Source organism: Gracilinanus agilis, chromosome 5 (genome assembly GCF_016433145.1).
Source record: "Gracilinanus agilis isolate LMUSP501 chromosome 5, AgileGrace, whole genome shotgun sequence".
NCBI classification, from domain to species: domain Eukaryota; kingdom Metazoa; phylum Chordata; class Mammalia; order Didelphimorphia; family Didelphidae; genus Gracilinanus; species Gracilinanus agilis.
Genome location: NC_058134.1, coordinates 63,584,823 through 63,611,845, shown reverse-complemented (window position 1 = coordinate 63,611,845; position 27,023 = coordinate 63,584,823). Strand labels below are relative to the sequence as shown.

General features: G+C 41.3%; 1 protein-coding gene across 3 annotated transcripts in view; it reads left to right on the top strand.

Moving 5' to 3' along the window:
• The window catches only part of PIP4K2A (phosphatidylinositol-5-phosphate 4-kinase type 2 alpha), a 193,226-nt gene that overhangs the window by 95,279 nt on the left and 70,924 nt on the right, over positions 1-27,023 (top strand). For 2 of the 3 annotated variants that reach the window (XM_044678823.1, XM_044678822.1), the window contains exons 2-3: positions 9,358-9,455; positions 10,731-10,827. In XM_044678823.1, the coding sequence (XP_044534758.1) occupies positions 9,358-9,455; positions 10,731-10,827 (195 nt within the window). Of the gene's footprint in view, positions 1-9,357; positions 9,456-10,730; positions 10,828-27,023 lie in introns of those variants that run through there. The other variant, XM_044678824.1, reaches the window with a different exon arrangement.

Below are 27,023 nucleotides of genomic sequence, written 5' to 3'. Positions count from 1 at the left end.
CCTTTCCTTTCCTTTCCTTTCCTTTCCTTTCCTTTCATGAAGTTCTTAGCTTCTATTTACCCAATTCTAATTTTTAAAGAATTCTTTTCTTCCTTGAGCTTTTCAGCCTCCTTTTTCATTTGGCCAATTCTGCCTTTTAAGCAACTCTTTACTTCATTGGATTTTTGTGCCCTTCCCCCCCTATTTGGCCAATTCTGCTTTTTAAGCTGTTATTTTCTTCTTTCATTGCTTTTGTTTTTTTTTCTTTCTGCTTGCTCATTTTACCAACCTTTTTATTTTTGCTTTTGTCTTAAAGGTGGGCTCTGTTTTTAGGACAGATGGGGCACTTTCTTAAACTTCGTTTTTTCCTTACTGCTACTCTCCTCTCTAGTTCTGGGTGTCTGCACATTTTAGTACTTTTAAGGTGGTCTGGGCCTGTGGTCTGGAAGCTCTGACAGCTCCCTCCCACGGCTGATCCGTCTCCCCAGGGCTTAAAGCACCGGGAGCTCCCCTCAGGCTTGGGCAGGGGGTCTCTGGGCTTACACAGGCTGGCTACATTGCAGACTGCTTTGCATTGGGGCTTGGGACATCCATGCAGGCTTGAGCGAGGGCTGGGCCTGAGGTGCTCTGCCCTTGGCTTAGGAGGGTCTCCTGGGCCTGGGTTCAGAACCTGGAATGGGATGTATGGTTGGGAGACCCTCTGTTGGCTTGTGCCATTACTCCTTGTTGCTGGCTGTGCTCCCCTCTCATCCCAGTGAACCAGAACCGGCCTTCCAGGTTATCTTCTTTAGGAATGTTCCTTCACTCTTTCCCCTTGTAGGTTCTCTCACTCCAATGTTTGTTTTGTAGCATTATTTTAAGCTTGATTGGAGAGGATTCTCAGAGTCGTCCAAGCTTCCAATGCTTTCTATTCCGCCAAGTTGGCTTTGTCTCCAGGAGTCACGATATGAACCCAGTTCTCCCCTGACTCCAAGCCTAAAATTCTTACCTTGATTTTGTGAGGATTTCAGTCTGTTCTGAGTCTTTTTATTAGTTACAAACTTTCATCTCTTCTACGCTTAGAAAATCTTTGAACTGCAGATTTCAGGAACAATTAAGGGCATTGTTGATTTTTTTGCCCAGCTTGGTATGTTTGAGTTTTGACAACAAAGCCTCTTTATTTTGCATCCCCTTTTGGGTACCAGCTCCATCCCTCTCAGCACTGATGTAAGGATTGGACAAAACAAACAGAAGGGCCTGCTTTGCACCAATCAATTCATTTTTGGTAGCGCCTGACACGGTGTTCTTGAGGAAAAGAGGGAAGCCTTCCCAGAGCGTCCCCAGAGCACACAGCTCCTCCAGACCTCCCAGGGCAGTGGACAGCAGGCTGGCTTTCTGTTGGACTGTTGGGTGGCCCACCTGCTTGGTTGCTTTTCTTTATTTCAGGTTGATGTGGATCTGTCAGTTCAGATACCATTTTTTTTTTTTTTTTAGCATGGTAGTTTATAAAGTCATTGCTTCATGAAGAATTAATCAGTGTGGAGTCTTAGTGCTCTATAGGGAATAGATTTGCTTACTTAATTCCTGTTGTTTTAAGGATTTTAACAGATTTCTAAGGTACATTCATCACTTTTTATAGGTTGCCAAGATGTTTGCCTTTGTCATTTATCCTCATTTTGTAATTTTATATCTATGTGGATATATATTTATATGTGTGTGTATATGCATATACATATGTATATATATTATATATACACACATAGTAGAGAACTCCTTTTGTAGTCAAATTAAAATCATTTTGGGGTTTTTTTAATGTTCACTAGGAGCACAGATCATATCTGGATATAGTTTGCAGAACTCATAGAATATCCATTGGAAGGAATCTTAGAGATCATGTGGCCTGACTCAATCATTTTGTACATGAGAAACTGAGACCCAGAGAAGAAATTATCAACCCAAGGTCGCAAAGGTATTAAGTGTGGAAGCTAGGTGGAATCTGGGTGTAAAGTCAGGAAGACCTAAGTTCAAATCCAGTCTCAGATACTACTAGACCCTGGGCAAGTCCCTCCACCTCTGACTGCCTCAGTTTCCCCAACTGTAAGATGAGAATAACTGCAGCCCCTTCCTCCAAAGGGTTAATTCTTCGGAGAGTCCAAAGAGATCATATTTTTAAAGTACTGTTATTTAGTAAATGCTTATGTGTGTGGTGTTTTCTTCTCTAAGTAACTGACTTATCTGGGTTTCTCTAGTTCCAAATCCATCAGTCTTTCCACTTCACATACAATTTTTATATGAAATAAAGAAAAGCATATGGCTTAATTTAAATTGTAGGCCGAGGGAAAACCGTAACAGTAGCAAGAGTAAAACAAGCCAAACTTAATCTGCCACCTAATTTAGGAATGGGCTGTGTGAATAGGTTGGGTCAGGTTGAAAGCCAGACTGTGACATTACATTTCTACCCCTGAATCTTTAACCTAATAAAGGCCTCTTCTTCATCTTTGGGGTTAACAAGCACCAGAGCCCCATCAAAACCAAAAATGAGCAAATGAGAGGTAGGGAAATTAAGAAACTTCCAGCTAAAGTGTTTTTCTCTTAGGCATAAGGGATAGTCCATCAAAAATCATAATTTTTGGAGCATGAAGTAAATTAGGAAATCTTTATTCATCTTACAAAGATTCAGTTTGCACATGACTTTTTGGTAGCCTATCTAGAATGTAGCCTGAGGCGTTCGTGTCATTAACTCTTAGAAAAATAAATTTAGTAACCTATATAAAATACATGCCTGTGTCTTAGATTAATCTGATTTACAGAGACACAAGGTTTAGGGAAAGTAATTAAGAATGTTCTTTCAGGGCTGCCCAAATCATGAAGATTCATCACTCAGCGAGTTATTCTGAAATACCTCCTTTGTCACACCTAAATGCACTAGCATTCATGGAGGCAGCCAGATGGCTAGAATGCTGGGCCTGGAGTCAGAAAGACCTGAGTTCAAATGTGGCTTAGATCCTCATCACCGTGAGGCTGGGACCACCAACCCCTCCCACCCCGCCATTCTAGGAGAGAGCATGGCGCATCAGCAAACTTCCTAGTGACACTCAGGCCCTTCAAGGGACTTTTCTCATATAACATTTGCCTTGCTTTGTCCTTAATTCTGTATGTTTTGTTGTCATCAAGGTCTCAGTAGATCTAGAAAAGCATTTGCTATTTGTTTAAACCATTTCTTGACCTTTTACGGTCTTCATTTGATGTTGACTTTAGGGGGTCCTATCAGGTTAAATGGGTGAAGATTAAACCCTTTTGAAGTATGGAGGTTTTCTTCCTGCCCCTGTCACCTGGAGAAGTGAGTTAAATGGAATCAGAACACTTGGGTTGCTTCCAAAGTAGATCTAGGAATGGGGACTAGAACTGTGATTCATGGATGTGATAAAGCCTTGACTAAAGCAGCTCCCCCCACCCGTAAAGGCGCCCCCCTTTCTGTAACTCAGGGTCTTAAAAGCAGAGATTCTTCACATCTGGGAATGGGCCATGGACCTCTTTTCTCCAAATAATGTATTTCCACATAGAAGTTTTTAAATGTATATAATATAGAATCCATTAAAATCAGTTATCAGAAGGTTTGAAAACCAAGTTCATGGACCCTGGAAGAAGAAGCCTCTTCAAGGCTTGAGTGACTTGCCCAAGAGAAAGACCTTGAACACCTCCTTCCTGGCTCCAACACCAGCCATATTCACTCTTGAAATGGAAGGAATGCTGAATATGGAGTCATGATACCCGAGTTAAAATCCTGACGGCCATTTCCAGTCTTTGTGACTGGTGCACATCACTTGACCTGTGTGGACCTCAATTTCCTCATTTGTAAAATGAGTTGGTTGGATTAAAGTACCTTAAAGATGCCATTCAGCTCTGAAAGCTTCCAAGTCTAGGATCCAAACCAGATAATTAAATCAAATGGAAGAATTTATAGATAGGAAATGGAAACTAAACTGGCTCAATTCATGGTGGTTCATAGGAAAGGTTGGACAGTTGCCTCAGTAGGACCCTGTAAGCATCAGTGCTGGTCACTGTGTTCTGGTTTGTTTGAGAGGACAGTGGGAAGTGCTGCATCGAGGACTCGGGACCCGAGTTATAGTCTTACCTCTGTACCAAACACCTGGGTCCACTCATCCGTTCACCAAACTGTTCCAGATCTCAGCTTCCTTGTCTGTAAAACTGGGAAGGTGGACAAGGCCATCTCTAATAGTTCTTCAAGATGGAAGGAAGGAGGGATGGAGGAAAGTGCCTAATGTGAGAATTAATTGTTCCTGTGCTACATTAATTTCTATTTGTAGGTTTGGATGAGAGAGGATTTGGGGGTATTCCTGTAACGAGGTTCTGGGACACAGACTCTACTTTTTACATTTTCTTACCCTTAGAAAGCCCAAAAATGTCTTCCTTTTAACAAAATGTATTTAATTGAAAAATGAGACAAAGGTTCTCTTCCTGCCTACATGATCTTCATCACCTATGGTTTGGGAAAGGGATTTGGAGTTTGATAGGTCATCTCTTAATTAGATGTTTACTAACTAGAGTTGTCTTGAGATATTCAAGGGGGGAGGTGAATAATGAGCTCCTAAGAAGTGTATTTAGGCACCTCGGCCAGGAGAATGGGGGTCTTTCATTTGCGAGAAAATCAAATGACCAGATTAGGATGCCTTGACTGGTCATTAATAAATTATTTTTAAAATTTAGAAATTCTGCCTTTTAATTGTTACACTACTATTTACCAGGCGCCGTGCTAAGTTCATTATAAATATTATTTCTTGGTTCTCGTGACATTCCTGGGAGGTAGATGCTATTATTGTCCACATTTTATAGTTGGGGAAACTGAGGCAGACAGAGGGAAAGTGACTTGCTCAGGGTCACATAGCTAGTGAGTATCGAAGTCCAGATTTGAATTTAGATCTTCTTAACTACAGGCCAAGCACTATATCCTTTGAATCATCCAGCTACCTGTTGTTATTAACATGGATTTACATGTACATGTATACACACACTGCTTATTTCTTCCACCAGATTGAAAACTCTCAGAAAACAGGGATCATATCCTTTGTAACCCCAGCATTTAGCACAATGGTTTGCCTAAAATGGAAGCTCAGTAAGTCATAGGAGCATATATTTTATTCTGGAAGTGACCTCAAAGTCATCTAGTCCAACTCCCTCATTTTAAAGTTGAGCCAAGTAAGTTAAGTGATTTGTCCAAGGTCTCACAAGGAATTCTAACTAGTATTCAAACCTAGGTTTTCTGCTCTGGGAATTAACAGCTACAGCTTTTACATCTCCCCTGGATCCTTCATAGAGGTACTAAAAAGAGAGGGATGATTATACTGAATTTTTACTCATTTTGGGATAGTACAATGGAAGCAACCAGAAAACTTGGGTTCAACTTCTAGCTCTCCCCATTTTTTCCTGGATAACCATGGGCCAGGTTACCTACCCTCTGAATATCAACCTTTTTTTCTGTAAAACAAAGTTGGCAGACTAGATGATCCTGAAGGTCCCTTCCATTTCTAAATCTTTACTCCTGTGGTCCTTGCTCTCCCTCTGGTGGATATGCCAATGAAAGGGTGGGATTAAGTTGGGGGGGGGGGTGGGGGACCATAGATAATCCTCAAAGCAAGTCTCTGGATTATTGAGTTTTGATTCCACTTTGAAATTGGGGAAGATGGCATTAATCACGTGGAACATCCATGTGAATGAAGGTAGGATATCTGTAAGAATCTTACTGATAGATTTTGAGCTGGAAAAGGGCCCTACAGGTCACCTGGTCTAACTATCCTTTTACAGGTGAGTTAACTAGACCCTAAAGTTGTTAAATGACTCGCCTAAGATCATATAAGTAGCCAGACCAAGATTGGAACCCAGCTCATCTGACTCTTGTGTATATTGTATGGCCGCCACTCTAAATTGTTGCAGTGAAATAATGAACTCAGCAGGTACATGCTTCCTTTGTTTTGACACCTATACTTCCCTTATTTTTTTACGTCAGTCCTTCTTTCTATTTCTTCAAACTATTTAAATTATTGCTGTAAAAAATCTCTTTAATTATAAAGTATATTTTAATTATCTGACCCCAGGATTTATGTTAACAGTTAGTGAGGTCTAATTATGGTTCTTTTGTTGATTTTTTTTTTTTTAATGTAACTCTCCATGTTTTTATAGTGCTTGAGTAAAATGAATCTTGAGCAGTGTTTATCTGTCTTACAAATTTGCTCTGAGAATTATCCTGTACTGGTAAGGTACTTCAGAGAACAGTCAATGAATGAAAATAGTTCCGTAATTTTATCATTTCAGTTTTTATTAATACTATCTTCATGTGTTTAAAAAAGGAAGCCACACAAAGGAGACTCTGGAGATGCTCCACTCAGGCAAAGATTGTACAACCTCCAGGTGATGCTGGATTAACGGGCTCCTTTGACTTATGCTGTGATGTTATTTTGGCTTGGGAAGGAGCTGTTGGCACCAGTAAAAGGATCCTCAGAGTAATTTATGGCTGTGAAAAACCAGAGAGCTAATTGTATGGAAAGGTTTTTATAAATCAGCAGTCTGTGCCAGGCAAGAATTAATTGGAGAGTTCCTGGTTATAATTAAGATTGTTTGGGACTGATTTAAAGTTCTATACAGGTCACCTCCCATTACAATGAAACCCGAGGCACTATTCTAATTCTTTTGTTATATTAGAATTTGGTTGTCCCAAATATTGCTTTGACTAGGCCATTGCGGAAGCCTTAGTAATTTTTGTGTTTACACACACACACACACACACACACGTATAAAGCATCTTTGTAAGAATTGTATTTATTTTGTATGCATTTGACCTGTGGTACCCTGCCTCATTTCCAAACAATAATATCTTCAGTACTCATTGTTGAAATGCTTTATAATATGATTTTAAAACAAATCCTCGAAAAGCTTATTAGGGTCAATAAACTCAGAACTTATATTGTGTACTTCTATCCTTTAAGAATTTGTGGTTCCACCGATATCACTATTTCCTTCACCAATTAGTAAATGACCTAATGAGTCGCTAGGACAAAGGCAATTATCACCTGGTGACCAGCCTTCTGGTGATGAGCGCCTGTGCACGTAACTAGGTTGGTCATTGAATAAAAGCCATATGGCTCCTATCCAGACCATATTTAAAGCCTTCTCCAGTGCTTAAGCCCTTGGGGAGGGAAGGGTCATCCCGGGATAAGACTTGTGAAGATGGCATAACTCCATCCAGTGGGAAAGGAATGATACTGGGGGTCAGAGGTCCTGGTTCAGGAATATCACTTCTGTGTAGCCTGGGACCAATCTCTGGACCTCTGTTAGGTCCTGAATAAAATGAGGGGAGAGGACAGCACCATCAGCCAGATTTTATTAAATGACTCTTAGTTGCCAAATATGTATGTTTGAGCTACAAAGACAAAAATGCCCTCAAGGAATTTACATTCTATTTCAGCTCCAATTGAGAAAATTTTCTCTATAATCTGCTATTACTTATACCATTTTGGGTCGTATTTCTATGTGAAAATGTGGGTAGAGTTCACATTGCTAACAGGATCCAGGCCCTGGCGGAAAGGGGAACAACCACAGCCCCTCAGCTCTTCCCTTCTGCCCTGGCGCTGCGCCCTCCACAGGAGACCTTGCCACCTGCTTTGCTGATGCCCCCCAAAGACCTTCGGACCTATCTGCTTTCCCTGAAGCTGAGTTGCTCTCTACGTCCTGATTTCCGCAGCGTAGAATGCGAGCTCTTGGGAGAGCAGGGTCCGTCTTGCTCTTCTGTTTGTATGCTCAGGGCTTAGCAAAGTTCTTGGCATAGTTTTCTCTTCCGTTCTGTGAGTTCTGGAGTGTAGACCTGTGTATAAACAAAGCTTCTGCATGATGTACACTCCACTGGATACTTGATATTATATCTGCTTTCCAATACTGTTAGTAAATCCTTTGGAATTAAAATTTTTCTCCTCCTCAGGCATAGGTTCTCCCATGCGTCCTATTACTGAACAAAATTCCTTTTAAAATAACAAATATAGGGGCAGCTGGGTAGCTCAGTGGAGTGAGAGCCAGGCCTAGAGACAGGAGGTCCTAGGTTCAAACCCGGCCTCAGCCACTTCCCAGCTGTGTGACCCTGGGCAAGTCACTTGACCCCCATTGCCCACCCTTACCAATCTTCCACCTATGACACAATACAAGGGTTTTAAAAAAAAAATAACAAATATGGGGAGAGTTAAAGCCTCATCATAAAAGTTGTTCCTAATATATTTATTGGCATGTAAAGGGAGGCCAGACCAAGTCTTTTCTCCACCTACAGTCACATCTTTATCTCTGTTCTTGAGATCTCTGTCCAATCCTTTCTACCATTAAAAAAAATAAAATCCCACTGTTGATGCTCCTATGTGCCTCTTTTCTACAAGTAAGACTTCTTTAGAGATTAGAATTAATATTGGTTATGTAGTTTTTAGGGATTCAAGATATTTATAACTATATTTAATAAGCCTTCCTCAGTCCCCTTAGTTTTAGTATTCTTCCTTCTCTAATTTCCCTTTTACTGCGCTTTTATATAAAGTATATACTATATTGTACTCATGGGTGCATGTCTGTGTCCCTTCCATAGCTTTTACTTATTTTTAAGACCTTACTTTTTTTTTTTTAGTAGCAGGTCTTAAGACAAAAGGGCCAGGGCTAGGCAAATGGGGTTAAGTGACTTGCCTAAGGTCTCACAGCTAAGAAAAGTAGCTGCGGTCAGATTTGAACCCAGGATCTCTCATCTCCAGACCTGGCTCTCTATCCACCAAGCCTTCTAGCTGTCCCCATCCCTAAGTACCTTTTTTTAAGTTCTTCGCAATGAAGAATGAAGTTCTTTTCCAGATGTTCCATTCTCCTTTTACATTATCTCACTTTATGTTCTCCATGCTCACCTCCCATCTCCATTCCTTTGTATTTGCCATCCATTGTGTCTGGAATACTCTCCCTTTCTGCCTCTGCCCCCCAGGAATCCCTCATTTCCTTTGAGACTCAACCAAAGTGCCCCCTATTTGGGGAAATCTTTCCCAGTGCCCTCAGCCCATGTTTGGTTTGTCCAGTTGTGTCTGTATTTATCCGTGTCGTCTCCCCTCTCAGAGCATAGGCACACTGAGGGCTGGGGTCTGTTGCATTTTGTGTTTGTACCCCCAGTGCCTAGCACAGTGCCTGGCAGAGAGTCAGCACTAGCTGCAGGCTTGGGCATGGATGGAGGTCAGGAAGGAAAATCCCAAGCCGTTGTGTGGGGATTAGAGTGGAGCCACTGGGCGAGCGAGCAAGGGACATCCACGAGGATAACGTGGAAGTGGCCCTCTGAGCAATGATAACCACTGTGGAATGTGATTTCTTCTCCCCTTCTAGATCAATGAACTGAGCCATGTCCAAATCCCTGTGATGCTGATGCCAGACGATTTCAAAGCATATTCCAAGATCAAGGTGGACAATCACCTTTTTAACAAGTGAGTTCCATGACCCCCTTTCCCTTGTGTTAGTTGAGTTCTGGGTGTTCAGTCAGTTTTTATGAAGTTTTAAAAACTCCATTATTTTTCAATGGGTAGGAGTAAAGTTTTGCTGATTAAGTTAATCCTGTGATAAACACAACCATCTGTTCTGTTCAGAAAAGTAACAGCAGGGCCTACTGGGTAGTATCCTTTTGCCATATGGCATATTGTTCTCTATGAATATCTTATATGTTAAAAGTGAAATTCTCATTATAATGGGAATTTTTAAAGATGCAAATGACTTGGATTTTGGAAGAAATGTAAATGTACATTCTACAATGTTCATCTTTTTAAAAAATGATTCATTTGTATACAAAAACCAAGAGGGTTTATCATATTGATAAATGAAGGTGACATACATTTTGGAGAAACTTAATAGAAAACCATATAAAGCATTAAGAATACTATTCCTGTCTATGTGTATTTAAATGAAACATTCTAAATAAAACCATTGTCCTGGATGAAGCAGAAGAGTCAGGCCATATCATAATATTGTTTGGAGGCTGGGATTTCAAGAGTTTGTAGGATGAAAGAAAATCTTATTTCACTATTTTGTTATTCCAATTAAGTTTGGGAAGAAGTGTTTAAAAAAAAAAAGGAGCCTATGCACTATTTAAAGTTAGTGTGGGAGGATAGTCTTGCGGGTTGGTTGGTTGGTGTTTTGGAGGGCTTAAATTCAGGTCTTCCACCTGGGAGTAACTGAAAATGGCCCTGTGGTGCCTTCAGACCTTTATTTTCTGTTCTCCCTGACATTTCTTTTCCTAATTTTGTCCTTTTCCTCTTTCTGTCCCACTTCTTCCTTCCTTCCCCTTCACCTCTTCTTTTCTCCTGATCACAACTTCTCCACATTCTAAAGCACAAAGCGGCAAACCAGTGGGTGAACATGGTGGAGATAAGGAAGGTCTACACTACTCTTAAGTAGTGCATGTCAAATAAGTACTAGAATAAACCCCTCAGGAAATGTTCACATGATTAGGAGAGGTCCTGGAAGAAGCTTTGGGTCTAGAGTGAAGACTATTTAAATTCGAATCCCCAAAGACTCTAATCCTTCTGCTTGTGTCTTCTTGGGGGAATTATCAAGCCTTTTAGAGCCTAGTTTCTTTAACTATAAAATGAAGGCAGTGATAAACACTCAAGTGTATCAGTGATAAGCTATGAATGCTTTACAGGCTTCAGAAAGCATCAGCAGTCATGTGTACCTTTGCATCTCATTTCGTGGTGTTATCATTTCAGAGAAAACATGCCCAGTCATTTCAAATTTAAGGAGTATTGCCCAATGGTTTTCCGCAACCTGCGAGAAAGGTTTGGAATTGATGATCAGGATTTTCAGGTGAGTGTTGCGCTTTTGATATTTACTCCGGAAAGTTCTTTTCAGGTTTCCCAGAGCCCTAAGGAGGAAGTGGAAGGTCCTGTTTTAAAGCATGTTTATAGGGCAGCTCTGGTTCACAGCCAGCATTAGTCATTACCTGTAAGGAAAGACCTAGCATAGGCCAGAGATCCAGGTCCCTTTGTTTAAATAAATTGAGTTTGAAGGGAGTGAAACCACCCCAGCAGAAACAAGGAGTTTTTAGGTACCAGCTGCCCGTGGAAATTGTGGGCTAACTGGAGCTGTCAGACTTAGAAACTAGACCGTCTGGGTCCCTAGGAGCCCCATCTTGACTTAGAAATCTACATATTAATGTTATCTATGGTCTGTTGTATTTCATTTATTTCCTTAAGTATTTCCCAATTCCTTTATAATCTGGTTCAGGCCATCTTCTAGTTGGCCTCCTATTTGACAGCTCTAGTCCAGCACACAAGCTGAGGACTCAGAGTCACAAAGTCAGGACAAAGCAGAGCCTCGGTGTTCTCATACATAAAATGGGTTAGACTGACTGGAAGTCTGTTTCAGATCAAGATGTGGTCTCGTAATCCTGTGCTTATCACTGCTGATGATACCCTCTCACAAGGCAAAAATCTGAGGAAATCTGTTTATAACCTAGAAATCCCTAAAGTTGTGGGAAAAGGGTTAGAGAGCTGTCCTCAGATCGAGAAAACCTGGCTTTAAGTCCTGCTTTTGACGCAGAGGGACTCTGACAATCCACTTAAAGGGCCCTCGTTTTCCGTCGTGTCCCTCTCATCTCTTCACGACCTCATCTGGGGTTTTCTCGGCAAAGATACTAGAGGGGTTTGCCATGCCCTTCTTCGGCTCATTGGGTTGTCCCTTGCCCGGGGTCTGAGGGCAGAAGGGCAAGTCCAGTCCTCTCCCCTGCGACGCCTCGCTGCCCCAAAGCCCGTTTGCTCCCCAAATCACAGGAACGCTTTCTTTTGGCAAGAGAGTGAAGAGAGGAGCCTGGCATCGAGCCATTCTTGGAGGTGGGACGTCCTGGACACGAGTCTTGCTAGGGATACCCGTACGCTGCTCCTTCAACTGCTCCCCACCGAACCCGAAAACCCAAGCCCGAACGCCACCTCCGCCAGCCACGCGGTGGGATCTCAAGTGAGAGAGCCAACCTCTGAGGAGAGGCTCCAGCTTTGTCTGTGAGGCGCGAGAATCGGGCTGGGCGGCCTCCGAGGCTCTTCTGAGGGTGAACGCCGTGAGCCCTTGTCAGGGCACAAACAGCTCTGACGTGCTGTGAAGGCACCCGAGGACGAGTGTTCAGGTTGGGGGTTTTCTGCGAGGCTTGGCCCTGCCTCCTGGGAGAGGGGAGTCCCAAAACCTCAGAATTCATTCCTTTCATTCATCAAGAAGGCATGTCTGTGCCTGCCCTTTGACCCAGCCATGCCACCCCAAAGAGATAATAAGGAAAAAGACTTGTGGAAAAATATTCATAGCTGCGCTCTTTGTGGTGGGAAAAAATTGGAAAATGAGGGGATGCCCTTCGATTGGGGAATGGCTGAACAAACTGTGGTATATGCAGGTGATGGAATACTATTGTGCTAAAAGGAATAATGAACTGGAGGAGTTCCAGGCGAACTGGAGAGACCTCCGGGAACTGATGCAGAGCGAAAGGAGCAGAGCCAGAAGAACACTGTATACAGGGATACACTCTGGTACAATCAAATATAACAGAGTTCTCTACTAGCAGCAATGCAATGACCCAAGACAATTCTGAGGGATTTATGAGAAAGAAAACTAGCCACATTCAGAGGAAGAACTGTGGAAGTAGAAACACAGAAGAAAAATAACTGCTTGACTACATGGGTTGATGGGGATATAATTGGGCATGTAGACCCAAAACGAGCACTCTAATTCAACTTTCAACAATATGAAAAGAGGTCTTGATCAATGACATGTAAAACCCAGTGGAATTGCATGTAGGCTACAGGAGAGGGTGGGAGGATGGGAGGGAAAGAACATGATTCATGTAACCATGGGCAAAACACCCTAAATTAATTAATTAAATAAATGAACTTAAAAAAAAAAAAAAAAAAAGAAGGCACGTGTTCCCTTGCAATAATGTGCTTGAATTAGATGTCATCTAACCATGGCACATTAAAGAACAGAGATGTAAAAGAGCCACCATTGACTGCTTAGGTAGTCAGAGGACTCAGACCCAATCTGCTACTCTTGCTTTAGCCCGCTCTCACTCTGCTGACCATTGGCAGTCCTGGAAATAGCCAGCCCTTTGGCCATCCTGCCAGCCGCTGAGTTGTCTTTTTTCAGGTGGTGTGGGGAGTGGGGAATGGAGGGGGGTTGCACCAGAAGGAGAGGACTGCCTAGTCCTGGTGTCTGGAATGTGCTTGCATCCCGTCCTGAGGCTTTAAATAATAGAGTAGTCCCTCCACCATCAACAAACTGGAAATGCAATAGATGGATTTCCCAGATGGCAGCTAAGGATGCGTGCCGTGTTTGGGATTTTGACAGATATTTAAATTTCCTTTCTAACCTCCTTTTGTGAATGGGTGTTTTTGTAGCTACAAGGAATAATATGAAGTTAATTATCACTCTATATGAGAGACCTTTAGCGATCAAAGTGAGGGCTCTGTCAGTTCTGTATGTTTCCTATACACGGGCTTCACTGTAGAGGTCAGTAAAGAAATTCTCTCTTTGAAGAGAAAGAAATGAGAAGGAATAAGAGAAAAAACCACCATGCTGCTTCTTGGACAAATGAACCCCACTGCCTTAATAAGAAGAGCCATGTTTAGATCTCTGCCTTAAGTGTCATTCATAACTTGTTTATGTATTGTCCTTTTAACTGCATGCTTTCCTTTTATTGAGAACAGCTGTTCAGAATTTTTTTTTTAACTCTTACCTTACTTACTTAGAACCAGTGCTTTTAGTTTTAAGACAGAAGGGTGTAAGGGCTAAGCAGTAGGGGTTAAGTGACTTTCCCAGGAGTTTTTAACTTTTAATTAACTTCTAAGAAAGTGAAGGTACTTTACTTTGTTGATTGAGGTATTTGTTTGCCAGAGAATCAGAAGTCAGTGGCAGGAGAAAGCTCAGAGCTCTTGGGGAGGGGATTCTTATCCAATCAAAATGGGCTCTATTCTACCACATGTAGTGGAGAGAATACTGAATTTGTTGTCAAAAGGCTGGGATTCTGATACCAACTCTGTGATCTGCTTGCTTGCGTGATCTTTTTTTTAAGTCTCTTTAATATTCTGGAGCTACAGTTTCCTCATCTGTAAAATGTAAACAATTATGTTAGGAACTACCGTCTTCTCTGGGGAGTTGAGTGGGAAAAGTCCTTTACAGATATTGTTACATACATTTTACAGATATTGTTACATAAATATGTGTTCTTATTATTCATTTATAATGCTGGGATTCTGAGTTGAGAGTTTTTAAAAAGTGATCATGTTCTATCCCCAGGGTTTGTGGATGGTTGTTTATTTCCTGATGAAGGGACCTGGCATTGATGACCACTTTCTCATACTGCCAGCATAATCCATAAAAATACTTAAAAGCCAAGTCCTCAGGATTCCCATGGAAGCCAAACACCAGACAACTGTGTGCAATGAGAAGGGCCTGCTGAAGGCAGAAAGTCCTTCAGAGCGTCTCAGGAGCTTCACCACTTCAAGCAAGGCTCCTCGATTTCATGGATATGGAATTCCGACCACCAGTAGAGGTCCCAACCTCTCAATGCCTTCCATAGTGAAAACCAGACCAAGCCGTTAGGACTTGCAGCGGCCTCCCAAAGTTACGTCTATCTGGGTCCTGAGCCTCTATGATTTTAGCGAGGCCAGGCCATGGGCCTCCCTGTCTTGAGACCTTTCTTGAAACCTCTCCAGTGAGGCAGGATCTGCCAGAGCCCGAGTTCTGCTCCCAAAGCCCGTGAGTGTCTGGGGTCTCCTCCTTACGGTGATGGAGGAGGACCTAAGAGAAAGCGATTTTCATAACCTGTCCCAAAAGGAAAAGCCTGTGTTCAACATGTCAGTAAATAGAGGCTATGCGCAAAATAAGTACGCTGTCCTTGGGATGGCCCTTACATCGGGGGAGATTGGGAAAGGCCTCCTGAAGGGAAGAAGGAGTCTTAAGAAGAGGATGAGAAAGAGCCTCGCACTCCCGCATGGGGAATCCTATCCAGGGGAAAGGATGCTTTTTTCTGACCCTCGTTTACTTTAGGATAGTTGACCTGTGGCCAGTGGGGTAATCCGGGTATCCTGGACGAAGTGGCATTGGAGTTGTGCCTTGACCTTAGGGGACAGAATTGGGAGTTGTGGGGATGAGCCACAAAGGGACTTGGTGAGAAGGAAGACTTTTTCACAGTGAGAGCTTCCTAAAAGTAGAATAGACTGTCTTGAAAGGTATTGGACTTCCTCCTCTTTCAAGGTCTTCAGGGATTCTTTGAGGGCTGTGTTGTAGAGCTTCTTATCAAGGTGTTGGTGGAAGGCTGGTTTGTTCAGGTCCCTTCCAGCTTTGATTCTGATTCATTAAAAGATGGGCTATCATTTGGTCTATTGAAAGAGAGGAGGGCCTTTCAAACTTAGGGAACTGGAAGCAGAAGCATGAAGGTAGCCAGCATAGGATGTGTCTAGGAAAAGCCAATGATTCAGTTTTGTGGTACTGCATAGAGAAGAATATGCAGTAATGGTGGAAAGGTTGAGCAGCGCCATATTATTCAGGACTTTGAATGCTAGGGTAAGGAGTTTGAACTTTACCCTATAGGGAACCATGGAAACATTTAGGAGAAGTCAAATGACCTGACCAGATCGACAGATCTCAAAAGTAATCTAGTCCTCGTGTTTTTATTTGCTTGTTTGTTTTTAATAATGGATTTATAAGGAGGTTTTATAAAGTGAAACAATGCGCTTCGCCTGAATGTAGTGGCCATCATGTTCTCAATGGCATCTGATAGAACTCACTTGGGCATTAAAAGGCTGTGCTACCCAAATATCCCCTGCTTCATGGACTAGTTTCATGATTTTCATTTAATGCCTCTAGCTCAAATGCCATTTTAATGTCTCCACAGATGTTTTGCCTCTGCACACTGATGGAGGGCAAAAGGAAGTGTACACTCATGAGGATGTGGGCATGTTGGCTTTCTTTCTTCAAGTCTGCAAAAGAGCCAGCATTGAGGTTTGGGCTTCTTGCTCAAAAGAGAACTTTGATCAAAATTTTGAACTTGAAATTTGCAAGGGGGGGAGGGGGAAATCTACACCAAAACCTTTGAAGTAAATCATTCCTGAAACAGTTGAAAAAGAAAGATTTGCAGGAAGTTGGAAAGAATGACCTCTGTCTTATCCAAACACTTTAATTGTATGTAAGATGTTTTATAAAAATGGCCTTTATGATTTAAAAAGGAGGAAAAGGTTAAGCAGAAAATGTCTTTGAACTTTGCATTGAATCTATTTGCCTTTTTAAAGGAAATCAGCTTCTCCCCTGCCCACTATCACCACCCACACATTTTCCTCCTAACCCTCCACAGCCACTGCTTTTTATGAGAAAAGTTCAGTTCTAGTCTTGTGTTTTTGGAGTTCCTCTAGCTGCACAACTAGGTTATAAGTAATTAAAATAAAGTCCTTCTCATACTTTCAATAATAACCTCTCAGATAGGGTTCGAGGTACCATATAGCTAGCTGTCATGTTCTCAGTGGCATCGGATTGCTTGCTCAAATTGGTTGTTGGAATAATGAGGGATTTTTAGTTTTCCCTCTATTTTACTAAAAACAAAACTGGAAGTTCACATTTAAGTAAGAAGTACAAACTGCTGACTAAAAACTTTGGAGGCAAATTAGGCAAATAGAGGAGTGATTCACAAAAAAACTAATTGGCTTTTCTGTTAAACTCTTATCAGAATTAGTAGAGTTGAGCTGAAGTGTAATTAATCATTTGTACGCCACTCTTGTCCTCTGCTAGCTCTGACTAGTGCTTTTGGCATTAAAATTGCTGTCTCTCCTTGGAGACTTGATTTTTCTATTGTAGAAAGTATTTAAAAAGCCCACTAAGCAGAGATATTTCAGGAACATATTTCACAAAAGTGAGCACAAAAATCAAGCATATATTAAAAAGAACTCCTGAGTGGTCCAGAACCTTCAACCCATGATAACAATGATGGAGGGTAGATATAGGTGTGGAAGGCAAAGAAGAGGATTCATAGTTCTCTACAAACATACATGCACAGAGGCTAATGCTGAGGTAAAGTGAAACCAAGATGCTTCCTTAACATGAATCAATTTGAATTTCTTCTTTAAGTATTGTTCCACAAAATACCAATTGTGTCTACCAGTGGTTTTGGTCCATGTTAAGACCATGAGCTTCTGGGGTAGCTGCTTAGCAAAAGGGATAGAACACCAAGCCAGGAGCTGGGAGGTCCTGGGATCAAAATTGGCCTCAGATACTTCCTAGCTGCATGACCGTGGGCAAGTCACTTAACCCCCATTGCCTAACCTTTTTTGCCCTTTTGCCTTGGAACCAATACATAGTATTAATTCTAAGACAGAAGGTATGGGTTTAACAAAAAAAAAAGAGATTGATGGGCATATTGGGAAATAATTGGTATAAAATTAAAAGACATTGAAAAGACTAAAACACCTGCTGATTAAAAATACTCTCCCATCCTCATCTCCATCTCATGGCTTCTCTGACCAGCTGTAAGCCCCAGCTAAAATCCCACCTCTCCAGGAAGCCTTTACCAACCCCCCCTTCCCCCCCTTTGTTCTAGTGTTTCCCCTCTATTAATTATACCCTATTTATCCTATTCAGTAGGGTCCTGTATCCTCCAGGGATCCCATCTCAGGTCTTCCACAAATGGCTGACACAACAGGTCTAAGCAAATCTCCACCGACTCCCATCTATGCATGTGCTGCTGTCCCTGCACCTGCCCTTCTCCTCACTCCCCTAGCAGGCAGGCAGCTGGAACCTTGGAAAGCAAACCAAGGCTTGTGCGCGAGTGTGTGTGTGTGTGTGTGTGTGTGTGTGTGTGTGTGTGTGTGTGTGTGTGCGCGCGTACACATAATTGCTTGTACATTGGACTGTGAGTTCTTTGAGACTAGACACTGTTCTCGTCTTTGTATCTCTAGTGTTTAGCCCAGAGCTTGGGACATAGTTGACACTTAATAAATATTACTGACAGATCCACAGACTGGTTCGTACACAGGTGAGCTACCTGCTTAAAGAATTGTATATGTAGGAGATTAAATCATTTCTAAACTCTCCAGGAAAAGTTGCCTTAAATGGTCTTTTTCTATCTGATCGTGAAAATTAAAGTAACTGGATCAGAGCCTTCTTCCCATATATAGAGGTATAAGATTTATGAAGAGAGGATTGCCTTGTTTTACTCTGTTTTACAGTGGCTTTTGCTAAAGTGTTCTTTGTGAGTTGGGAGAAGTGGGGAAGGAGGAGCTGTAAATCAATATGGCAATAAAGTCTTTCTACCACCTGGTTCATTTATTATTCAGACCTTTTACATTAAGTTAAAAGGATAAATGGCCCTGATTCTTATTGTTTTTGTTAATGCCTTTTGCTTTACCTGAAAGAAGTCTGTATTGATCCGTGGAGACCACTACAATAAAAGTAGAACAGGGTAATTAGCCCACTTAATTGACCTTTATCAGAGTAAAAAAAAAGTGAATTTAATCAGGCCTTTCTTGGGCAGATTGGAAAGCATGCTTCCTGCCCCACTAAATGTTTGTAACTGTTCTGACACAATCATCTCACTTCATCTTCTCCACATTTAGATGTCTTTTTTTTCTTCTCCCTGAGACCAACAAGCTTTTAAGAGGTAGACTGAGGCATCCATTACAGAGGTTTCAGCCATCAGAACTTCCTCCTAACTATTGTTCTCCATGAGGGAGGTTTCTTCAGTGTTCCCTTCCCAGCCCTTTCGTACTCTTGAACATTCTCCTCCAGCCATCCCTTCAAGCTGTCTCCAAAGAAGAGTGTCCCTCTTAGACATCACCACCCCATGCCACTCTGTATCTTCAGGCCACTGCTTCTGCCTGGGCCAGTGATGGAAAACCTTTTAGAGGGGTGGGTGATGTGAGAAATGCCCTCAGGTGTGCATGGAGGGGGAGAGGGAAGCAGCCCACACACACACACACACACATACCCCCTGGTCCCTCTGGCTTTCTAGTAACAAACTCAGACTCTATGCTGGGGGGTGGGGGGGGGGGAGAGCAGACATGCCCACCAAGACATGCTCTGATTGGCTCCCTCCACCCCCCCACCCCCCAGCACATGTGCCATAGGTTTGCCAGCACAGCCCTAGATAGTGTTGCTTCAAGATCAGAGGCTAAGGTTGCTCCTATCCAACACAGCTCTTCAAACATATATTAACTACAAAGAGTCCTGTGCCAGGATCTTGGGATACAAAGACCAGAAAAATCCCTGTTCTCTAGGAGCTTCCATTTTAACCATACTTTAAAGTATGGAGATTAATATTCACATTTGACTTCACTTCTGTACAGCATAATTAAGTACCTACTGTAAGCACTGCTAGGCACTGGAAGAAAATAGAAAGTTTAATTTAAATACACTTTCATGCAAATTTATACTACAGCAGGATGATAAGACATATGCACTGAAGATAATGCCCAGTGAGACATGAATGCAATTAGAGAGGGGAGAGAGGTCTAGGAAAAGGAAGATCATTATCAGGAAGAAGGATCATGAAAAATTCCCCAGGAAAAGTGACCTTTTTTAAGTTTTAAAAAATAAGCAGGAATGGAATTGGTTCCCTTCCTTTATAGTCACACTCTGTACCAACAATAGGCTCAGAAGATTGTAATATAATCGATTTAGAGTGGAAAGGAATCTTAGAAGTGGTTGGTTAATCTAGTCCAATATCCTTATTTTAAAGATGAAGAAATTGAGACATAGAGAGCTTACATGACTTGTCCAGGGACTCCTGGAGATGGTGTCAAAGGTGAAATTGGAAATTGGAACCTCTGACCTTAAACAGGACTTCCTGAACAATTTGTGTCACGAACCTTTTCACGGAATAATGGTTTTAAATGCATAAAATAAAATACCTAGGATCAAAAATGAAATCAATTATACTGAAATATAGTTGTTAAAATATTAAAAACAAAAGTTGGAGGTCTCCTGTGTGCTAGAGCCAGTTCCTTGAAGGAGTTTTCCTTTTAGTTGTCTCCACAAGATCTCATCTCTGACACACACACACACACACAAATATATATATAAAACTCACACAATATTGAATATTGCTCAAAAGGGTTTATTTTTGACAAGAAGAAAAGGCTCATTAAGTACAGTACCTTTATATTACAAATGAGGAAGCTAAGGCCCAGGTGACTTGCCTGTGGTCATCCAGAGGTAGAGAGGCAGGATCTGAACCCAGGACTTCTAATACCAGATCAGCCTCTTCCTGCTCTGCCATGTTGCCTCTCAAGTAGATGGGCTCTTTGCTGGGCCAAGGCTAGCATGCAGCAGCACTCTGGAGGGTCCTGTAGGTACCCCCTCACTTTTTTTGTCCTCAAGACTTAGATTTATTTTTTTCTTTTCCCTTGTTATTTAATATTTTATTCCATTTTAATTAAGTGCTCTTTGCATTCAATGTGTTATTTTGAACATGTTAAGCATAAACTACATAAGGAGCTCCTAGGTTTAGAAATGAAAAGGTGATAACTCAATCAATAACTCCAACCTGAGAAGGAACATGTGCCCTAGTCATGCAAGGATTTAAGAGGACAAGCTATACCAGGAGTTTTAATTTTCAGAACTTTGCTACAGAAACCTTTTGTTTGTTTGTTTGTTTACACCTGGTTTATTCTTTGATTTAATTGATTAACTTAATGCAGAGTCCAGGTAAGCTTCACTCATGCATAAATGAGGAAACTGGAGTCCAAGAAAAAAAAGGCTTTCTTTTTACCCCCAAAGGACACATAACTCAAGCCTAGAATTTAGGTCTTTTGGTTCTCATTCAGTACTCTGCATAGTATGCTATTAGGTTAGGCCACCCAGCAAAAATCTTTTCTGGCCACGAGAAGATGGATAGTTAGATGTTGATGATGTTGTTGACGATGATATTGATGAGCTTGATGACCTTAATGTTGATATTAATGATGGTGATAGAATTTGGAGTTGGAGGTTTTCCTTCCATTTGATCCTCCCACTGTAATGATTAAAATTTTCTTGGAGACTGTCTCCAACCTCTTTCATCCTTCCATTGTATTGGCCTTCTTCCTACCTCCCACCATGTACTTTTTTACCCCATTTTATCTCTTTCCCATTTCTCTTAGTGTCATCCTCTTTTTTACCCCTAGTTTTATATGTTTTTTGTCATATCATCCTATACAGTTATACAGTTTGTCACTGTACCCTCTAAGTAAACTTCTTCTAGCTACCCTGATAATAACAACAAATTTTAAAAGTTACCAATATTATCTCTTCTTTTAGGAATACAAATCATTTCAATTTAATGGGACCCTTAAAAATTCCCACCACCCCCCTTCTTAATTACCTTTTAATGATTCTCTTGTTCTGAATTTGGGCATCAAATTTTCTGTTTAAGTCAGGTCTTTTCTTTATGAATGCTTGGAAGTCTTCTATTTTATTAAATGACCATACTTTCCCCTGCAAGAATATAGTCAATTTTGCTGGGTAACTGATTCTTGGTTGTAGATCCATTTCCCTTGCTTTTCGAAATATCATATTCCATGCCTTCAGTGAGGATGCAGCCAGGTCCTGTGTTATCCTAATTGTGGTTCCATGATATCTGAATGGTTTCTTCTTAGCAGCTTGTAGTATCTTTTCCTTTGTCTGGTAGTTCTTGAATTTGGCTATCACATTCCTGGACATTGTTAATTGGGGATTAAATACAGGAAATATGTGGATTCTTTCAATCTTCAATTTTTCCTCTTGTTCAAGAATGTTGGGGCAGTTTTCTTGGATAATTTCCTATAGAATGATGTCCAGGCTTTTTCTTTTGTCATGATTTTCCAGTAGTCCAATAATTCTTAAATTGTCTCTTTTGGATCTATTTTCCAGGTCTATAGTTTTATCAACGAGGTGTTTCATATTTTCTTCAATTTTTTTATTCTTTTGATTTTGTTTTATAGACTTTTGCTGCCTTTTGAAGTCATTTGCTTCTAGTTTTTGGATTCTGATTTTTAAAGACTAAATTTCATCCCTGACTTTTTGGTCATCCTTCTCCTTCTGGTGTGTTTTTCTTTGTAGGTCATCTTCACTTTCTTTGCCTTATTTTCAAGCTAGTCATTTCTGGCTTTCAAGACACTTTCTTGTTTTAGTTCATGTGCCTCTGTTTCCAGATGACTTATTTTGCTTTTTAAGTTCTTTTCCCAATTGTCTTCAGCCTCTCTTAATTTTTTTTTAAATTTGTGTTTTGAGTTCTTCCAAAGCCTAAGTCCAATTTGCTGGAGTTTCTGCATTTTTTCTTGGTGTTCCTTGGTCCTCCTCTGTTCCATTTGCTCTTTGTTCATTACTTGGACATAAGCTGTCAATTGTAATTTCTTTTTTCTTTTTCTGTTGTTTACTCATATTTTTTCCTTTTTTGCCCCGTTATTGGTGGTAATCTTGCTCCTCTGATTATTTGCTGGATCTGTGGGTTTGAGCTATTCTGACCTGATGGGGCTTCTTCTCTCCTCTGCTGATTGACTAGATTAGGCTGGTGGAGTATTAATGAGCCCTGAGGTCAGATCTTCCCCAGCTGGCAGCAGAAGTTGATGATGTGGGTGAAGGTGTGGAAGCTGAAGGGAGCTGGGCTTCCTACCCTGTTATCAAGGTATTCTGTTGCAGTTGTAGCCTTCACCCTGGGATCAGTCAGCAGGATTCTTAAGGTGGCTCTCAGTGTAGTCAGTAGGGGAAGGGTCAGGTGCCCCTTTCTGAGGCCACATTAAACTCCTCCCTAGTGAAAGGCCCCCACCTGATGGGCAGCAAAGGGCAAGGAGCATTAATTAGTAATGGACTCCAGCCTGGAAGTGCTGGTGGGCAGGTGGCTTTCTCCTCTCCAGGCCATCTCCAGCTTACCACTTCTAAAAATAAGCTGCTCAGAATTCCTGCAAATTGGACTGGTCTGGGGATGCAGGAGACTAAATGTGGTTGCTGATGACAACCCTTCTTGGGAGGGTCAGAGTATTTGTTTTGGAGGCAGCAGACATGGAAATGGTCAGTGAATGGCAGTTCTCCTTTGGCTCCAGAGACACATGCATTGCATGATCTGTGCAAGTCTGAGGGTGTCCTCCCACAGGGATAGTCTGGCAGCACAGAGCCAGAGCATGAGTCCTGACTCTATATTCAGAGAATTTGAGTTTGGATTCTAACCGCTCCCTAAGACTTGTGAGAGCCAAGGTCAATCTTTAGGCTTTGTGGGCTTCTGTTTCCTCATTTCACAAATGTGTCCCCTGGGCTTGCTAACCTTAAAGGGTCCCTTCTGGCTCCCAGCTCCTGGCATCTTGGTGACCTGGCTGTCCTGTGGTGTCTTCCTGCTCTTTTGTCTCATCAAAATAGCAGTGATTGACTCCTGCATGGTTTTTGTCTCATATATATTGGACTGTTATTCTTCACTCTACAAAGCTGAGTTGCCTTTGAGACTCCTAAAGTCCCCCAAACGCATTTCTCTTGTTCCTGCTCTCTGCCAAGGTTCTACCTCCTTTTCCTGGTAGATTTAGTTGTTTTACTGCCCGTTGTTTTACTGCCCGTCGTTCAAAGCCAGAATTACTGGACTTAGAGTCAAGGAGGACCCGGGTTTAAATTTAGAATGCATCCTAAACTCACCTCTCAACACCGTAGCCAATCAGTGGTCAAGTCCTGTCCTATCTACCTTTATCACAGCTCTAGGATGCCTCCCTTACTCTCCTCCATAGGACCACTATTGGCTAGCCTTCATCACCTCTCTCCCCAGCCTATTACAGGAAGACCTGGGTTCAAATCTAGCCTTAGGCACCAACAAACTGTGGAACTGGGCAAGTCATTTATCTTCTACCTGCTTCAGTTTCCTCAACTGTAAAATAGGGATCATGATAGCATCCACCTCACAGGGGGTGACAATAAGGGTCAAAAAAGAATATTTGTAAAGTGCTTAGCACACTACCTGACACATAGGTGCTTCGTAAATGCTATCTGACTGGCTTGGAGTCAGAAGGACCCAAGTTCAAATCCTGCTTCTAGACTCACTTGCTTTATGACCCTAGATCCATGCCTTAGTTTCCTTATCTGTAACATGAACAATTTAGACTCTAGGGCTCTAAAGTTCTTTTCTCTAAATCTGTGAGTGGAAATGCGTGTTGGCTATTTGGGGGGGGGGGGTGAAAGGGAAAGTAAAAACATGAATCATGTAAAAGAAAGTATTTTTTTTAAAAGGGCAAAAAAAACTAATTAAAAAAAAATCTGTGATCCATGATCCAAGAAATCTTCCTTGGTCTTCCCAGTTAGAGGTTGCTTTGTCCTTCCTCAGACCTTGCATAAGCACAGGTTACCTGCTTTATGCTCTTAGCCATATTCTGATCTGGACTATGTTCTGGACCAATATTTATTTATATATTTGTGGTTTAGTGTTAGATATATGGCATATACTCCTGCTAGATTAAACTTTAGGAAGACTCTGGTCCAGTTAACATTGTATTTTTTCTATCACCCCCTGTTGTAACACCCTTCCCTAGTCGATCAGTGTCTTGGATTTTATTTTTGTGCTTCATTCTAAAATGAGGGAATATTGTTACACTGATCAGTGTGGACTGTCTTCCTATTGTACTGAAAACCATACAAGGGCAGTGACCACACCAAGGAGGTTCCCTCACATTCTGCAAATGCCTAACAGAATGTGGCACATTTATGGGTGCTTGATAGAGTTGTTTTTTCCACTCCCACTCACCAACCAGTCTGAAAAACCATATATACTCACTTCAGTAGGATCAGTTGGTCATCTTTTTTAGAACTAGAATGGATCTTAGATGTTACTGCCTTGAACTCCCTCATTTTACAACAGAAGATACTGAGGCTGAAAGAATTTAAGTAATTTGCTCAGGGTCGTAGAGTGTCTGAGGTTGGATTAGAACTCAAGGCTTAGGCCTCTCGCAACCACACCACTTAATGTCCTACAAAGAAACTTGAATGAAAACATGAATACTCTATTGTGTTCTAAAAATCCAGAATTGGAAACAAGTCCTTCAGGGTCTTCTAGTTTAATTGATAATTGATAAAGAAATAAGAGACACCTCGGGTCTTGAAATGTTTTACCCAAAGTCACACAGGAATTATATGAAAAAGTTAGAAATTTAATCCAGGTCTTCTGACTCCAAATCCAATGAGTATATCCCTATATTTTCAATTCAGGAATTCCTACTTTTTCATTTTAATCTTCTGGAAAGAATAGTCAAATAAAAATGAGAAGACATGGATTGTGGTCTTGATTATTCCATTATTAACAAGGTGGTATGGGGCAACTCATCTTAACTCTGAAGGCCTTAACTTCTTTGTTTGTAAAATAATTTCTAAAACCCTGGTATTATCTGATTCTATGACCAAATGTAGGTGAGCATCTTTTTAGATCTGTACTCATAATAAGGAGGCTTACATTCCTCTTCACTACAGGTTTTTAAAGGAAATATTAATCTAGTGGTTCCCAAACTTTTTTGGCCTACCATCCCCTTTCCAGAAAAAATATTACTTAGCCCCTTGGAAATTAAATTTTTTTTAAAAAATTTTAATAGCAATTAATAGGAAAGATAAATGCACCTGTGGCCATCACCGCTCCCCCCCCCCCTTGGGTTGCTGCAGCACCCACCATGGGGAGGTAGCGCCCACTTTGGGAATCACTGAATAATTAGAGTTAATTAATAATTAGAATAATTAATCTATCAAAAGCAGAATCTAAGGGCCTTTTATAAATCGACTTAAGTTAGCTGTACTGGAAGCTGTGCAGAAAAGAAGGTTTATTAGAGCAGAGCTGTTTGTTTTTTTCCCATAGATAATTTTCCGTGTAGCTAAAAAGTTCATATTAAAATAGGAGACCAGAATTCCTTGGCTGGAGAAAACACATGTCTATTAAACATTCCATATCCTTAAATGTTTAAGATTGTTGGATATTAAAAATGGGAGAGACAATGTAAAATGTAGCAGCCACTAAGTTATGGCATTTTTATGAGACATATAAAAGGGGATGAGAATGAGCTAATTAAATTGACCTTTAAATTTTCCCCACCCTCCTGGAGACTCAGCCTAATCTCAGACCTCCTACTGTGGAGATAAACATTCTCACTGTAGACTTTAGAAGACAGAAGAATGGCACCATTAATCTCTTTCTTTGAGAAAAAGGATAATAAATTTCCAATTACAAATGTTTAAAGTCCATCAAAGACTAGTCTTTCACTCACTCTTATTCTAGACTGTCATTGGCTGATATGGTCCTTGGGCTCCAAGTATTGCATCCAGGATTCAAGACCTTGTCAGAAAGATCCGTAGTGTGTCAGGTTATGAAAATGAGCCCTTCACCGACCAAGCTTTAAAAATGAGGTCAAATTGAATTAGAACGAGCCACACCATGTTCTTGCCAACTCCAGCATTTTCCTGCCTTGCCCTGGAACCTCAGATGTTAGTTCATTCCATCCATCTGTCTGCCCTTTCCTAGCCTCCTCTCTCCATTCATACATAGATGTGAATTTTCATTTTCCTCCAGCATTCCAGGATTCCTTTGGGGTGGCAGGGAGATGGGGGAATCTCAAATGAGTGTTTGATGTGCCACCAGAAATGGCTCCAGGGACCACTGAGATTATTTTTAAACACTGCATGTCCTCAGGAAACCCCCTGTTTGCTCCTCAAGTGCCCTAAGAAATTCTCTTACCCTAGATATTGACTTATGAAAGTTGCTGGAAAGTCAGTCATGGGCATCTGTAAAAATAAAAAAATAATAGCAAACATTTATCAGCAACTACATCTGTGTGTCATGGAGTCAGGGGTTGAGTGATCTCGATTGTGGAGGACATCACTGAGATACAGCATGGAATGATGCATAACACGCTATACTTCGAGTTAGGAAGCCTGGATTCAAATCCCATCTCGGACATTTCCTGGCTTTGGGACCCTAGACTACTCGCTTTTTCTCTGAGCCCCAGGAGCTTCCTCTGGAAAGAGGGGATAATAATGCCTATTGTAACAGCCTGCCTCACAGGGTTGTTGAGAGAATA